At 38.7% G+C, this 19,249-nt stretch overlaps 1 protein-coding gene across 1 annotated transcript in view; it reads right to left on the bottom strand.

Moving 5' to 3' along the window:
• LOC110442735 (hillarin-like) overlaps window positions 1–18,654 on the bottom strand; it is a 78,579-nt gene extending 59,925 nt beyond the window's left edge. The window contains exon 1 of the mRNA XM_021486480.1: window positions 17,969–18,654. Within this exon, the coding sequence (XP_021342155.1) occupies window positions 17,969–18,295 (327 nt within the window). The 5' untranslated portion in view covers window positions 18,296–18,654. The remainder of the gene's footprint in view (window positions 1–17,968) is intronic.
• Window positions 18,655–19,249: the final 595 nt, after the last annotated feature.

Below are 19,249 nucleotides of genomic sequence, written 5' to 3'. Positions count from 1 at the left end.
AGTAACATTATATACAACATGTGTTAAAACATGAAGCGTCACAGTCACGTGACAGAATCCCAATAGCTGAAGTAGTACAAGATGTGTTAAGTTACTGATAACGCACTTAATTCAATACCGATGTATTCGAAATGTAAACAACAATTTTTGAGCTTATTTTAGTTTGATTACGCATATAAATCGCCCAAAATATAAGAAAACCCGACTGTTTACAAGTGCGAGCTCCCGATCTCGTAAGATCTCGTAAGTGTTACAGGAATAACATGTAATTACGCAGGACTGCAAATCTTGAGCAGTCACACGTAATGGGGTTAAGTGCGACGATTGCGGTCGTTAATTGGACACAACGGGTAGGGTTCTAACACTCTGAAGTGCCTACAAGAACCCCTAAGGGACATGTTCTGTTATTCTCCTGACCCGAAAGGTCCTCGAGAAGATTGAAATATTGATTCTAAGTGGGAGCTATTGGGCGAACGTATTAATGATAAATCCCCAAAGCATCATGTGTTTAAACATCATTCGTTACGAAACCAAGCTGAGAAACATTCAATCACAAAAACTACGAGAAGAGAAGCAATTTATTTGTCTCCTTAAGGATTTCATCATTAATAAGGAAATTGAGTAAAGCAGAGGGAGAGAGAGTATTATGGGCATTCAATGAAGTATCTGTATTCACCTTCCACACAACAAACGCATGCTAAATGTACATACTGGCGAGACAAAAGGTCAAGGTCGCATATTCCTGTGACCGGAAATGGTACTACTGTAATGTCATTTAAATACTGTCACCCTCGACGTTCCTACGATAATTATAGATAGATTCTCAAGAGACGCTTAAGGCAGCAAGGACTACCACCATCTCTCCAGTGACATATGGAATTTCAAAGGCAGCGGGATTGTATTGATAGAAACGCCATTTCTGATGCCATGCTTGTCTATTTGACTGGAAAGATTGACAGCTACAGAGAATAAGATCTGCCGAGTGAGACACAGGGGTGATATTTTACACAGAAATGGGTGATTCTCAGCCTCACTTTTTTCTCTTATCCTGATTAAGTCTGTAAGAACAATCATTTTACTAGGAAATAATACTGACATGTATCAATTCACAATAAATACACATGAAAAGCGTTCCTACGTCAATCAGAACCCGCGTTTAAATGCAACTGAGGAATATGAACATATATTAACATATCTCCCTTCTTCAGCTTAGTAAACTCTGACTGCGAATAAATTAGTGTATACGCAATGAAAAAAGGCTCGGTGGAATGATATCTGTTTCAAATATGGCGCCGTTCACGCTTCAGTGCGATAACTGTTCGATGACAGCTATTGTTTGGTTCCTTCAACATCTAGAAAAATGGAACATTTTTGAGATCCATTATGTTTGATTATGCAAGAAATGGGTGCTGGCAAACTTCTTATTACATGGATGACATTCAAAAATCTTTGACGCTAAAGCAAACAATGGCGGCTTCCTTTTGCGACGTTCGACCGCGTCACTACCAGAGCAGTGTGTCAATGCGTGTACATAACGACCGTTATAAATGAATAAATAAGTTCTTAGTGCTACTAATATTACCTAATAAAAAACTCACAAGCGATAAAAAGAAGAAAATAGTGTTGTTCATTGCGTATTTTCTAAACTTACCAATATATCGATGTAGATTCACTGGAACTATATTATCCTAAGAAAACCACGACTACCGTAGTTACCATCGTAGCAACCCGCTTCGAATATTTTTTTCTTTGTATAGCATTTAAACATTATTTATGATGTAAATATAAGGATTGACCTGCATTTTGACGGCGTATACGGTAGTATGAACGCAGTTGGAAACGAACATATTCAATGGTGCCCTAACGCGCACCATAGAATATGTTCGTTGCCAACTGCGTTCATACTACCGTATACGCCGTCAAAATCGAGTCAATCTTTAACTGACCCCGTAAGTAGTCCTCAAACCTTAGGTTATATGTTTGACGTTACTTCCCTGTACCAAATAACAATAACATAAACAGTAAGCAGAGGAATGGTGATTGCTTAAAGAGCAGGAAAATAAAAAGACATAATTTAAATTCATTAACACGCAGCTTTTTTTAAACTAGATTTTAAGTTTAAGCAGGTGATGATTATATGAACACTTGCTTTGAATTGCATTTAGTACATTTTCGCACATATATACTGATTTTCGCAAATATTTTGAAACTGATTTTCGCGCATATTTAATATTGATTTTCGAAGATAAACGTCTTAGTATAACGCATATTTAGTACTGACCTCCGAGCATATTAATCATATGACGTCTTAGGGAGAATTCATTAACTCTACAAAAAATAACGATAACTCAGCTTGATCTGATATTCACGAGATATGTTGTACATGTAGAGACTGTAATCCACAGAACAGATCTCACAGCGGGGCTTACAGTATGAACAGTGTATCATTTGATCGAGAATTTATAGAATATCCTAACCCCGGAAGCGTTAAATTTCAAGTTCTCCCCAGAGACCACCATGGTTACAAAATCGAGCTAAATTACGAGGTGGTTTGAATGACGAAATGTTTCTCGTTGAAATTTACGAATAGCAATTTTTCACGACTTGCCTTTTGTAATTAATTGATAATGTTTTCGTAACACTTTGTGTAAAATCTAGCTGTTGCTCTAAAACCTGCCCGATACAGAGAAATGTTCCTTCTCACCATATTCATGTATTAGCTCCAACAACAATGGACGACTTCGCCGGAAACTAGGACGTATTTTTGCCAATACATATATATCAAAATATAGTATTTCAAGATGTGAGATTGGGGCGCGGCAGGGAAAATCGCCTAGGTAAATTGTGTTATAATTATTGATTAAATAACAACAACAACAACACTGTGTGTTGGCTAGTCATTGATTTTATAACAAACAAACTGTGTTTTGCCCGTATTTATGAATAACGCTGCCATTGTGTCTTTGAATGCTATATTCTGTAGTTTCTACTAGATCATATCTGACAGATGTTATGATTATCAGTAAATTCGCAATGATGTGGTTGTTCCTACACGTTAAAAGAAGTAAGAAGACGCCAAATCCTTGTCACAGTCCTTCCAACACAACAGACCCAACACGCGCTAGAAATATAAACGTACAAACACGTGCTAAAATTAGGAGATTCTTTTGATGACACTGGTGTACCTCGTAATGAAAATATCTTCAATTTCCAAAATAGTTTTAGTCTGGTTAGACCTTCACATCTTTAGTGCGATCGGATTTCTCAAAAATATGAAAGCAATCTGACAGACAAGGCGGTTTTAATGTTTTAGTGCGCTACATCAAGCAGTGCAAGGCCTATATAAAACACATACCATAATTAATGAAGCGTTTTAGGTTTGACGGACTTTTGAGCATGCCTTACTCATCAAAGTGTACCAGGAATACGTACTAATTGTGTAGTTATGAATTCTGTAGGTTGTGGAGTTCGATGGTTTCATACTCTAGTTGTTTTATGACGATTATTAGTACACGGGTTGGTTAGTACACCATTAACACTACCTATACTGTAACACTTAGTCACTGACGGCATAGCTACAGTAGTATGTCACAAACTCCTAGGTAACAGATAACAAGGTTAATACGTCATATATCTGTACAGGTAACATAGCTAATACGTCATATACCTGTAATGGTAACATAGCTATACGTCATATACATGTACAGGTAACATAGCTAGTACGTCATATACCTGTACAGGTAACATAGCTAGTGCGTCATATACCTGTACAGGTAACATAGCTAGTGCATCATATACCTGTACAGGTAACAAAGCTAGTGGGTCATATACCTGTACAGGTAACATAGCTATTACGTCATATACCTGTACAGGTAACATAGCTAGAACGTCATATATCTGTACAGGTAACATAGCTAGTACGTCATATACAAGTACAGGTAACATAGCTAGTATACGTTATATACCTGTACAGGCAACATAGCTAGTACGTCATACACATGTACAGGTAACATAGCTAGTATGCATATACCTGTACAGGTAACATAGCTAGTGCGTCATATACCTGTACAGGTAACATAGCTAGTACGTCATATACCTGTTCAGGTAACATAGCTAGTACGTCATATATCTGTACAGGTAACATAGCTAGTATGCATATACCTGTACAGGTAACATAGCTAGTACGTTATATACATGTACAGGTAGCATAGCTATACGTCATATTCCTGTACAGGTAACATAGCTTTACGTCATATATATGTACAGATAGGAAAGCTAAACGTCTAAATCTGTACAGGTAACATAGCTAGTACGTCATATACCTGTACAGGTAACATAGCTAGTACGTCATATACCTGTACAGGTAACATAGCTAGTACGTCATATACCTGTACAGGTAACATAGCTAGTACGTCATATACCTGTACAGGTAACATAGCTAGTACGTCATATACCTGTACAGGTAACATAGCTAGTACGTCATATACCTGTACAGGTAACATAGCTAGTACGTCATATACCTGTACAGGTAACATAGCTAGTACGTCATATACCTGTACAGGTAACATAGCTAGTACGTCATATACCTGTACAGGTAACATAGCTAGTGCGTCATATACCTGTACAGGTAACATAGCTAGTGCGTCATATACCTGTACAGGTAACATAGCTAGTACGTCATATACCTGTACAGGTAACATAGCTAGTACGTCATATACCTGTACAGGTAACATAGCTAGTGCGTCATATACCTGTACAGGTAACATAGCTAGTGCGTCATATACCTGTACAGGTAACATAGCTAGTACGTCATATACCTGTACAGGTAACATAGCTAGTACGTCATATACCTGTACAGGTAACATAGCTAGTGCGTCATATACCTGTACAGGTAACATAGCTAGTGCGTCATATACCTGTACAGGTAACATAGCTAGTACGTCATATACCTGTACAGGTAACATAGCTAGTACGTCATATACCTGTACAGGTAACATAGCTAGTGCGTCATATACCTGTACAGGTAACATAGCTAGTGCGTCATATACCTGTACAGGTAACATAGCTAGTACGTCATATACCTGTACAGGTAACATAGCTAGTACGTCATATACCTGTACAGGTAACATAGCTAGTGCGTCATATACCTGTACAGGTAACATAGCTAGTGCGTCATATACCTGTACAGGTAACATAGCTAGTACGTCATATACCTGTACAGGTAACATAGCTAGTACGTCATATACATGTACAGGTAACATAGCTAGTGCGTCATATACCTGTACAGAAAACATAGCTATAACGTCATATTCCTGTACAGGTAACATACCTAGTGCGTCATATACATGTACAGGTAACATAGCTATAACGTCATATACCTGTACAGGTAACATAGCTAGTGCGTCATATACCTGAACAGGTAACATAGCTAGTACGTCATATACCTGTACATGTAACATAGCTATACGTCATATACCTGTACAGGTAACATAGCTAGTACGTCATATACATATAAAGGTGACATAGCTAGTACGTCATATACATGTACAGGTAATATAGCTATACGTCATATTCCTGTACAGGAATATAGCTAGTACGTCATATACCTGTACAGGTAACATAGGTAGTACGTCATGTAGCTGTACAGGTAGCATAGCTATACGCCATATACCTGTACAGGTAACATAGCTAGTACGTCATATACCTGTACATGTCACATAGCTAGTTCGTCATATACCTGTACATGTAACATAGCTATACGTCATCTTCCTGTACAGGAATATAGCTAGCACGGCATATACCTGTACCGGTAACATAGGTAGTACGTCATGTAGCTGTACAGGTAGCATAGCTAAACGTCATATTCCTGTACAGGAACATTGCTAGTACGTCATATACCTGTACAGGTAACATAGCTATACATCATATTCCTGTACAGGAACATAGCTAGTACGTCATATACCTGTACAGGTAACATAGGTAGTACGTCATATACCTGTACACCTAAGGTAACAAAACTAGTACGTCATATACTGGTATAGTTTCAGGTGTACAGTTACAGTGGTATATTTGTAGGAGTATAGTTTTAGGGGTATAGTTTTAGGGGTATAGTTTTAGGAGTATAGTTTTAGGGGTATAGTTTCAGTGGTATAGTTTTAGGGGTATAGTTTTAGGGGTCCAGTCTCAGTGGTATAGTTATAGGGGTATAGTTTTAGTGATTTAGTTTCAGTGGTATAGCTTTAGGGGTATAGTTTTAGGGGTCCAGTTTCAGTGGTATAGTTTTAAGGGTATAGTTTTAGGGGTCCAGTTTCAGTGGTATAGTTTTAGTGGTATAGTTCCAGGTGTACAGTTTAAGGGTTTAGTTTCAGGTGTACAGTTACAGTGGTATATTTGTAGTAGTATACTTTCAGGTGTATAGTTACAGTGGTATATTTGTAGTAGTATACTTTCAGGTGTACAGTTACAGTGGTATATTTGTAGTAGTATAGTTTCAGGTGTACAGTTACAGTGGTATATTTGTAGGAGTATAGTTTCAGGTGTACAGATACAGGGGTATATTTGTAGTAGTATAGTTTCAGGTGTACAGTTACAGTGGTATGTTTGTAGTAGTATAGTTTCAGGTGTACAGTTACAGTGGTATGTTTGTAGTAGTATAGTTTCAGGTGTACAGTTACAGTGGTATATTTGTATGAGTATAGTTTCAGGTGTACAGTTACAGTGGTATGTTTGTAGTAGTATAGTTTCAGGTGTACAGTTACAGTGGTATATTTGTAGGAATATAGTTCCAGGAGTACAGTTACAGTGGTATACTTGTAGGAGTATAGTTTCAGGTGTACAGATACAGTGGTATATTTGTAGTAGTATAGTTTCAGGTGTACAGTTACATTGGTATATTTGTAGTAGTAAAGTTTCAGGTGTACAGTTACAGTGGTATATTTGTAGTAGTATAGTTTCAGGTGTTCAGTTACAGTGGTATATTTGTAGTAGTATAGTTTCAGGTGTAAAGTTACAGTGGTATATTTGTAGTAGTATAGTCTCAGGTGTACAGTTACAGTGGTATATGTGTAGGAGTATAGTTTCAGGTGTACAGTTACAGTAGTATATTTGTAGTAGTATAGTTCCAGGTGTAAAGTTACAGTGGTATATTTGTAGTACTATAGTTTCAGGTGTACAGTTTCAGTGGTATATGTGTAGGAGTATAGTTCCAGGAGTACAGTTACAGTGGTATATGTGTAGGATTATAGTTTCAGGTGTATAGTTACAGTGGTATGTTTGAAGTAGTATAGTTTCAGGTGTATAGTCACAGTGGTATATTTGTAGTAGTTTAGTTTCAGGTGTACAGTTACATTGGTATCTTTGTAGTAGTAAAGTTTCAGTTGTACAGTTACAGTGGTATATGTGTAGTAGTATAGTTTCAGGTGTATAGTTACAGTGGTATGTTTGAAGTAGTATAGTTTCAGGTGTATAGTTTCAGTGGTATATTTGTAGTAGTATAGTTTCATGTGTATAGTTACAGTGGTATATTTGTAGGCGTATAGTTTCAGGTGTACAGTTTCAGTGGTATATGTGTAGGAGTATAGTTTCAGGTGTACAGATACAGTGGTATATTTGTAGTAGTATAGTTTCAGGTGTACAGTTACATTGGTATATTTGTAGTAGTAAAGTTTCAGGTGTATAGTTACAGTGGTATATTTGTAGTAGTATAGTTTCAGGTGTACAGTTACAGTGGTATATTTGTAGTAGTATAGTTTCAGGTGTACAGTTACAGTGGTATATTTTTAGGAGTATAGTTTCTGGTGTATAGTTACAATTGTATATTTGTAGGAGTATAGTTTCAGGTGTACAGTTACAGTGGTATATTTGTAGGAGTTTAGTTTCAGGTGTACAGTTACAGTGGTATATGTGTAGGAGTATAGTTTCAGGTGTACAGTTACAGTGGTATATTTGTAGGAGTATAGTTTCAGGTGTACAGTTACAGTGGTATATTTGAAGGAGTATAGTTTCTGGTGTACAGTTACAGTGGTATATTTGTAGGAGTTTAGTTACAGGTGTATAGTTGTAGTGGTATATTTGTAGGAGTTTAGTTTCAGTTGTACAGTTACAGTGGTATATTTGTAGGAGTTTAGTTTAAGGGGTATAGTTTTAGGAATACAGTTTTAGGGGTATAGTTTCAGTTGTACAGTTTAAGGGATACAGTTTTCGGGTTATAGGGGTTTTAGATGTATAGTTTTAAATTTTATGTATAATTTTCGAAATATATGTTTTAGGTATATATGTTTTAGGGATATTATTGTAGCTGTATAGTTTTACTTGTATGTTATTAAACTGTATATATGCTTTACATGTGTAGGTTTTAGGTGTAAGTGAAGGTCTCGTCCTAAACCTGTGGAGCTGGTCCAGGGTACTGAAGACTGTGGAGGAGACGGTCGTGTCGTGTCTAGTGAGGATCAAACGATTTGTCGTCTATCGATGGGTGTAGAAAAGGAAGGAGTGTTTCTGTGTATCTGTCGTAAACAAGAGACGTGTATTTTTTTTCAGCACAAAATGTTAGTAAAAGGTTTCGAAATGTATATTTAATCACATAAAAATATAAATATTTAATTGAAGTCCTGGGGCGATTGTTTGACGTTTTATAACAATCAGGTTCACATCAGCAAACAGCGGATACCGGCCCTGACGTACTTCCGTACAATTTATCGACCCGTCTGGCCATGAGTTACATGCATTTTTCACATGTTAGTGATGTCATCTGGTGCAGGCTCAGGTGAAAATGATAAACTTGGCTAATTAATATTTAACGAGACACGATTAGACAACTCATCCGTTCATTGATTCGTCTCCCACACAACACAGCGTACTCGGTCGTGGCACCGGTGACCTACACAGTTTGTATTATACCTGATAGAATACCTAAGCTACACATGGCATTAGCACCGCAGCTTTTCCGTTTTTATTATAATAGTTTAAGGATATATTTCCTTGCTCTCTTCTAATTTTTAATATAACTGCATAAAGTATAAATAAGACACTGAATGTTGAGTATAGACGGTGAGGCACAGAGTTAAATACTATGTATTTACATTCGGATAGTACAATTGTAGTTTTAGTTTGTGATTTAAAGTCCTCCCAACAGCTAAGGTCTTAGTACAGGAGTTCGTTGCAAATATCTGAAATACACATATGCTATTCTGATATGTTTATGTGTGCTGTGACCCATATCAATAAAGCATATGTGTATTGGTGATCGTGAAGATTGGAGTGCCTGATTAAAGAGAATCGCCAAAAAGATTATAGAACTGGGAAGAGAAATGATACAGATCCCAAGTATTGCCGTTTGGGTAGCAGAACAATAATCAATGTCCCCAAAGCGGAGGACACGGAAAAAACCCTCGACTCTCATAATTGTTTCCCCGAAGATGCGTAGTCGATATAGTTCATTTACGTTCAAATGTTATTTCACAAGAATATTTACAGATAAAAACAGAAGTTGAGTTGTTGTAGGTGATTACTGCACGTGGTCACAAGATATGTATGTGACCTTGACACGAGATAAGATAGTGTGTTTGTGTGACGCCAGGTGATCTACTTTGATGTATAGATTAGCGTTATAAACGCTTGTAAACTTCCTGTGACATAATCTTCCTCTACAGACCTTTATTTAAGACACAGTGCTGTCATTTGATACTTTCTCGTTATAGAAATTACCTCAGACGGTCCTGTTGTCTTTAATTGTGGGACTATAACTGGTAGTGATAGGCTGTAACCATATATAGAACCAGGACATAGCAGTGTGTAAAACAGTGTCGCTGGTCCAGTATTAACGGATAAGATAATGTTCGGATAAAATACTTAATTGGCAAATTGCTATTGAATGTCGAATATGTGTAAGGCACTCAAAACGAATATTTCTCTATAAAATGTAAATGTTCAACTGACGTAACCTCTTACAGATCTCACCAACCAAACATCTCACCACCAAACATCTCACCCACCAAACATCTCGCCACCAAACATCTCACCCACCAAACATCTCACCCACCAAACATCTCAAAACCAAACATCTCACCCACCAAACATCTCACCAACCAAACATCTCACCAACCAAACATCTCACCACCAAACATCTCACCACCAAACATCTCACCATCAATTATCTCACCTACAAACATCTCACCCACCAAACATCTCACCACCAATTATCTCACCACCTTACATCTCACCCACCAAACATCTCACCCACCAAACATCTCACCCACAAAACATCTCACCACCAATTATCTCAGCCCACCAAACATCTCACCACCAAACATCTCACCCACCAAACATCTCACCACCAAACATCTCACCACCAAACATATCACCCACCAAACATCTCACCACCAAACATCTCACCACCAAACATCTCACCCACCAAACATCTCACCACCAAACATCTCACCACCAAACATCTCACCATCAAACATCTCACCCATCAATTATCTCACCACCAAACATCTCACCACCAATTATCTCACCACCAAACATCTCACCCACCAAACATCTCCCCCACCAAACATCTCACCACCAATTATCTCACCAAACATCTCACCACCAAACATCTCACCACCCAACATCTCACCATCAAACATCTCACCCATCAATTATCTCACCACCAAACATCTCACCACCAATTATCTCCCCACCAAACATCTCACCCACCAAACATCTCACAACCAAACATCTCACAACCAAACATCTCACCTGCCAAACATCTCAGCCCACCAAACATCTCACCACCAAACATCCCACCATCAAACATTTCACCACCAAACATCTCACCCACCAAACATCTCACCCGACAAACATCTCACCCACCAAACATCTCACCACCAATCATCTCACCACCAAACATCTCACCCGCCAAACATCTCACCCCCCAAACATCTCACCCACCAAACATCTCACCCCCCAAACATCTCACCCACCAAACATCTCCCCCACCAAACATCTCCCCCACCAAACATCTCACCCACCAAACATCTCACAACCAAACATGTCACCACCAAACATCTCACCCACCAAACATCTCACATACCAAACATCTCACCCACCAAACATCTCACCCACCAAACAGCTCACCCCCCAAACATCTCACCCACCAAACATCTCCCCCACCAAACATCTCACAACCAAACATCTCACAACCAAACATCTCACCTACCAAACATCTCAGCCCACCAAACATCTCACCACCAAACATCTCACCATCAAACATTTCACCACCAAACATCTCACCCACCAAACATCTCACCCACCAAACATCTCACCCACCAAACATCTCACCACTAAACATCTAACAACCAAACATGTCACCACCAAACGTCTCACCTACCAAACATCTCACGACCAAACATCTAACCCACCAAATATGTCACCACCAAACATCTAACCCACCAAACATCTCACCCACCAAACATCTCACCACCGAACATCTCACCCACCAAACATCTCACCCACCAAACATCTCACCCACCAACCATCTCACCCACCAAACATCTCACCACCCAACATTTCACCCACCAAACATCTCACCCACACATCTCACCCACCAAACATCTCACACACCAACCATCTCACCCACCAAACATCTCACCACTGAACATCTCACCCACCAAACATCTCACACACCAAACATCTCACCTACCAAACATCTCACCCACAAAACATCTCACCACCAAACATCTCACCACCAAACAACTCCCCCACCAAACATCTCCCCCACCACACATCTCACCCACCAAACATCTCACGACCAAACATCTAACCTACCAAATATGTCACCACCAAACATCGAACCCACCAAACACCTCACCCACCAAACATCTCACCCACACATCTCACCCACCAAACATCTCACACACCAACCATCTCACCCACCAAACATCTCACCAACCAAACATCTCACCCACCAAACATCTCTCCCACCAAACATCTCACAACCAAACATGTAACCACCAAACATCTCGCCCACCAAACATCTCGCCCACCAAACATCTCACAACCAAACATGTAACCACCAAACATCTCGCCCACCAAACATCTCACAACCAAACATTTCACCACCAAACATCTCACCCACCAAACATCTCCCCACCGAACATCTCACCCACCAAACATCTCACATACCAAACATCTCACCCACCAAACATCTCACCCACCAAACATCTCACGACCAAACATCTAACCTACCAAATATGTCACCACCAAACATCTAACCCAACCAAACATCTAACCCACTAAACATCTAACCCACCAAACATCTCACCCACCCCACCAAACATCTCACCCACCAAACATCTCACATACCAAATATCTCACATACCAAACATCTCACCACCAAACATTTCATCCACAAGAGATCTTACTGCCACTCCAATTGTCTATTAATCATTTTGAGAACATTTAAAATGTTATTTAACATTTCAATTGACTTAAAAACGGTTTTTATTTTCATTATAAAGAAATCGGTTATGTCGTTCAGTTCGCTGACGTTTATTTATTCACTGTCCCTAGATCTTCTTTGGTCATTATTACACATAAACAATGGACACGTGCGTCATCAGTGAGACTCCAACGTGGTATCGTACAATAAACAAAACATTACGTCACCACCAAAATTGTTTCTATATGGACTTTCCAACTGAATGCTAAATTCAAATGTCCTCAATAAGGCCAACAAAAATGGTGATGTAGTTTTTATTCTTGATAGGAAACGGTTTGACCCAGTTTCAGGTACAAGAATGCATACCTTGATTGATTTACATCTGTATGCTGACCTGAGAGTACCTGTACTGACATGAGAACATGATCGATCTACAGGTATGACTAATACTCGTAGATCACAGATCGATATCCAATCCTCACCTTAGACGAACACGAGGTAGGGAGTGTTTGTCATAGAAACAGTTCACAGCGTATCCACGACGCTCAGGTAGAAAACTGAACAGTTTTACTGCCGACATTAATTTCTATTAAGACATGCGTCATTCTGGGTGTTATAATTACCGATATATACATTAAGTTTGCAGAAAATAATAGTCTGATAATAACATTGAGATTATGAAATGAATTTCGTAAGTAATGAGCGGGCGTGCATCGAACATTGGACAGACTACATGTACATCATCCGTACCATTTACGAAATGCAATACCTCTACACCCATATCTTCTGTGTAGAAAAGCTTTATTGTATCGAGAGGTGAAAGATCATATTTCGGAGATGTATCCGCACTGTCACTGGTACTTCGATTCTTTGTTAATAGGTAAATACATTCAAAGAAGGGAAGCTCTGATTCTAATTTCCGGAATTCTGAAACATCATCGACCTGTCGTTGTCGGTTGTGATGCTTTTAAGACGATATATAGCATACAAACATATGTATGATATTATGAAGCAAACTCGTTGCGTTTCGTTGACGTTCTCACCTGTAACTGTTAATCAACGTATAGTAAGAAACCACACGGAGCTGACAATTTGTTACAGCTATATTTGGACCTAAGTTGTTCAGAGTAATTTTACATGATTTACAGGTTTCGATCAACTTTCGGTAAAAATGACAACCACAATGATAGTAGTTTAGGTCCAAATATGGCTGTAACAAAATATCAGGTCCCTATGGTTCAATATGTCAATACAAACTGCCTCGTTAAAATCTAATTAAGTCACACTGGGGAGGGCACTGTCCACTACACACCCTAATGTAAACATACGGTACTTCCTACGTAAACTGTGTTATACATGTCCCTACGTCCACCAAATTACCAACGACTCTTTTAGCCCTAGTCTTGGAGGACAAGTTCAATATCCACTTACGTTTGTAATTGGTATGACGCAGGATCTATTTTTAGCTCGAAGGTGACACAGCATGTATATCCCTATCTAAAACACTACTCATGGCATCCTGTCGTTAGGATTTTTCGGTTAATTTTCTAAATGACATAAAAAAAAATCATAAAACATAAAGAAGTTACAATGACGTATGTGTGGGTTAATAATCATCATTTAATACAAGCTTGACTTAAGGAAACATATAGCATCACCAGTTCCGATTTTAGAATTATTAGTAAGTGTCCTATTTATATTCATAGGTTTCTGAACAGGAATGAAGACAAATAACGCGGGAATATGTTCGGTTAAGTCCTATTATTTACTTCTTCCGCTGTGTAATTATCAGGTAACTGTCAGCGGAGATATTACAATACCTGTATTGGCATATGCCTGTCACTAATTGTAATTGGTAAATCAATATCTTCTCCTAAATCATAAAAATCGAGGCATACACTTGTACACCGTACAAAAGCCTTTGTCCTAAGTCCGACCTGTGTCTCCGTCACAATCACGTATTATTTACATCACCTTGATGAGAGCAGATGGCATGTAGTCTAAATAAACCGACCAATGAACATAAACCGGTATTATTTCTCTCTCGGACCTATTCTACATCCAACAACACGTTACAAGGCCGTTTTTTGTTATCATTAAAGTATTTATTGAATTATTCAAAATCTACAAATCATAAACGGTGATAGCATTTCAGCCGAATTTGTTTTTGGTATTTGTTATTCATGGTGTGGTTGATCGTCATTAAAGTCTACAGCTGTTACATGCTGACATGAGGAAACCGGCTGTTCTGGTGATTACACGTGCTTCATACATGGATGCACAGACATATACAATGCACGCGAAGAAATGTGTGTTTCCCTGCACGTGTACTCGCAACAACAAAGGTGCAGTGAAAATTGGGTCACCAAGACAACGGGACAGTATCGAAAAGGTGTGATCAAAAAGGTGTGTTATAATGATATACCACTGTAGCAATACATTGCATATGTGATATTTCATATGCAAAGTCGTGTTACAATTGCATTGTAATATAACGAATGCAACGCAAAGGTATGATTTAAGGATTTAACATTGTATTATAATTTTGTCAAAATACTTTGAACATCGTCATACCAAGCTTTAAATACGTGTCCAATCTGATTTTCTGTAGTATTTCACTATCAGAATGATAGAAAACGGTTCGGCTGTTATTGTAGTGTCAAAGAAAATCTGAACATTTCTTCAACAGAGATATCAAATTAAGATCGAGATAAGTGTAAGAATTACAAAACTTGATATGCTTAACCCGTAATAAAGCCTACGAAAGTTGGCTTTATATACAGCGCATCTATACATGTAGCAGTTTATTCAACAAAATATATCGTAAATATGCTACAATCGAATTATATTATTATATATTTGCATATGCCCTTCCCATTTTCCATTAACTCTATGGAAAGTCAGACTGCAGTTACTGGACAGTAACTGCAGTCTGCATTATCTGGTCACATACCACGGTTTCCGTGACGTCAGTGTTAGAAACCACTCCCACCGTTACAGCGACGCAGATTGCATTCATATTGGCTGTAACTGCACTCTGACAGACGTCAATCCTTAAATTATGCAAAGGTATGTCTGTATACGTCAAGACACGTGTAAAACCCACGTTACCTATTTTGAAGTATACCCCCTATATTCACTAGTACACACAAATAATATCAATAAATCCATCGAGACGGGATTTTGAAGCACATAGCGAAGCTATAAGACTACTCCGTGTGCACCCTTTTAGAATCAAAAACAGCAAGAGCTGATGATAATGCTTAACGTGATATACGAAAATCTGAAGTGGGAACTTTTGAGGTTAAACAATTGGCCAATTTTCGCTGAGCACCAACATTCAAAACTAAACCAAGGTTAGCATCATATACAGATTTTGGACACCAGGACTCGTCCCGATCAATGTATGTTCAATATTAAAGTAACGTTTTACCATTCGATATGATTTTAAATCAAGCTCTTTCCTGTGGTAGACATCACTCCTGCAGTAAACTAACGACGAGGAAATTAACGTAGATCCAGTATGTTGCGTTAACTTTTCATACTCTATTATATTAGCGTTAATTGAGGTAAAATAATGATAACGTGTATATGTGAACCCTAGTAGCGTGTACCTGGAAATATACCTGGTTGTCTATCAATACAGCAGATGTCCCCACGTCACTGACAAACCTGAATGACAATTACATCACAGAGTTCCACCAATTTACTTCTTTGTACACTGATCGCAATACTGAAAAGAAATGACCATTTGGAAGGTCATCGAAATTATACGTAATCTTACACCGTGTACGTAACGATGACTCGGAAGAGCTTCCGGCTACGGATCGTGACCCGGATTATGACAGGTTGAACCCCGATAATTACACGGGGTACCTGTAGGGTGTTGGAGAATGTGTCGCGTGACACATGTCCAAGCAGCCCCAGACGACGTTGTCACATTTAGGGCAAAGTATTGGAGACGGCAGGGTACCATTCGGTACTAACTCAGGTATTGGGAGGGACTACTCCGTAACAAGCGTTGTTGTACTTTGGTTGATTGTTTCATATGCATGTCATGCTAGTCTGCTAAACTGACCATAATCGCAGACCTTAAAATTATACGACTGATCAGTATTTTGAAATGAATCTTCTTTGTCTAGTTTCGTCATATACTAATAGACTGGAATCTGTACCAAGATGTGTACAGTCATGTCTGACGTGATGATAACAGTCTTATACTTTTACAATTTTTTGTCGGACTTCCTTATTTTTGATTGTGTACAAATCGTTGTCTAACACTCAAATACTGGAAGCCGTATACATTTTTGACATCATAGGATACCAAAAAAACACTGGAAACTATAAAATAAAATCTTCGTTTGACATGGGTTTTTTTACCTTTCACATACTGAACTGAATCTGTACAATCAAACAAAGATAATACGTATGATACCCTTAGTTTAAGAGAACGGTCACTGAGCTCTCAAATGAATAACAAAAGTAAGTCGTGTTCCCACATATACTTGTATGGTAACGCCGCATGTGCACCGTTTCACCTTGACGACACGTTCTACACACGTCAAGGTCACGATATACGTGTACAAGGTGGTGTACATCGTCTTATCGTTCTATAACTTGACGTCAGATATTATAACAGGTTTTATCGATTTTCGCCAGGCGTTCATTGCACATTTTAAAGACATTGTATTCATAACATTCACAACATCTTCCAACATTGAGAAATGAAGGTCTGTCGTCGTGTTTCCGACAGGTTGCTCGCGATACTGTCCTGCCGGTGTGGGAGAAACCTGCACTAGACATCGATCAAAACACACTTTGCCTCCTCCTGGAATTGGTTGCTGTTACCATGAGAGGTGGATGCGGAAAGGATCGTCGCTTTATCACAATAATTTGATGTCAACTGTAATTGTTTCTGACAAAAGCCACTAACGATAATTTACGTGGATGCGTAGGACAGTATTATGGTTTCGGTTGTCCTGTCCGTGCTTTATCTGTATAAAAGCTCTGAAGATGTGCTAGTTATATAGTTATTAAAAGTGGCTATAGTGCGTTTTTGTAAGTAACGGACCCTGAGCTGAATTTAACAAGCAGCAAGATAACTTGTTTATAAAACGTTAAATTCCACGTAATTTCCACAAGAGCTTGACTTTACCATTAATGATGGCAACCGACACACTCAGATACGCTATTTGTACTGTTACGTACATAATCGTATGAAACATTGATGTGCACACCTGATAATACAGGTAACACATGTCTCACCTGAACATTCATTACGTGTGTTCTTGTTTGGTAATATGTCATATTAGACGGATAAGGTAAACTCTGGACATCCTATATATCCTCCAATAAAAGCTCGACTTTAGGTGGGGATATTGAAATTCTGTATTAATTAGTGCACTATATACAATATTGATCCTTTTGTTATATACAGCGGATACATTTGTGCAGTATTACGACATGTACAATGCCAAACAAGGCAACGAGTCGGAATACTGTGGTCGGGTACGACAGGTACCAGTAACTAAGTTAAAAGAGACCTACCTGCTCATTAGCGTTAATCCCTCGTTTAGGGGCTTTAAGGGCTGATTGGATCCCCATAGCGTCCTTGTCAATGGAACCCACCATTCGGGTGAGATGGACATTGCAATAGACATCTGGGGTATTTTCCTGGTCCCAGTGGAACGTCTTCAAGGTCATTTGTAATCCACATACACGACACCGGAAACACCGCCTGTGGAACAGAACCCCCACATCCACTTTCTCCACCGGATACACACGTTTTTCACATCGATAACAGGGGTCCCTAGGGAGCGACCTTAAATCCTCACACTCCGAGTCGTCTCCGTCGCTCGAGCACCTGTCATCCATATTTATCTCTTACCTGGCTGTTTACGGGTGCTGCTGTCTAAGATCTAACGGTACGGTACCTGTCATAGTACTTAGGTATGTATTCCGTACAGTTCTAGTCGATCTTAACGGGTACGTGGTTACATGTCTGTTGTCATAAAGAAGTCAGGTGTAATTAGTTATCTATGAATCACACACAACACTGGTCACACACTATACAATTAATAATTCCGCTATAGATACACACTAAGACATTATTCCGTGTTGATATAACAACACAGTTATCCTAGGTACTATCGGACACTTCTATATATAATGCACGTTCACTGTGTTGTAGGTCCGTGTACACACAAACACATGCTACACAATTCTCTCGTAAACTGAAAGTTCAAACCAACAAATGCACCCGGTATAACTCCGCCCCCTATCGACATCTCTGGCATTCTGATTGGTTGGTCCTTAAGTCGATAAAAATACACGTTATATCTCAGATCTCGTCTGACTAATTCTGCTTGCATTGTGTAATAGATAAAAAAAAAATCGCCTGTTATATTTGTGCATTATCTATTGGCCATACCTTTTAATCCATTCATCAATTTATTTCTTAAATAAATAGGGGTTTAAAGATATATTTATGTACACATTTTAGTACTAGCTTTCAAAGTTCGTCATCGTTGTAAGACCAAAGAGAGACAACTCCACATTAGAAAGAAATATAGGCCCCGCATGTGTATATAAGTTGTTTTCACCCGGCCACGAGAAACTGCTTTTGTATGTTGACATGTATCGTTCGTGTATTATATACAGTATTGCAGTAGCTGATGTAGAGGTTCGATTCCCTCCTAATGGCGACATTCACGTGAAATGATATTTTCCGTAAAGTGTACAAATTCTGTTAACTATTTTATGAATTCTCGGACTGACACTACAGTGCCCGAAACAGCATTTACGATGTTTTTTGCACCAATTTTGAAT

The sequence above is a fragment of the Mizuhopecten yessoensis genome, unplaced genomic scaffold (assembly GCF_002113885.1).
Source record: "Mizuhopecten yessoensis strain PY_sf001 unplaced genomic scaffold, ASM211388v2 scaffold716295, whole genome shotgun sequence".
Taxonomy (NCBI): Eukaryota; Metazoa; Mollusca; class Bivalvia; order Pectinida; family Pectinidae; genus Mizuhopecten; species Mizuhopecten yessoensis.
This window is presented reverse-complemented; position numbering and strand designations above follow the sequence as displayed.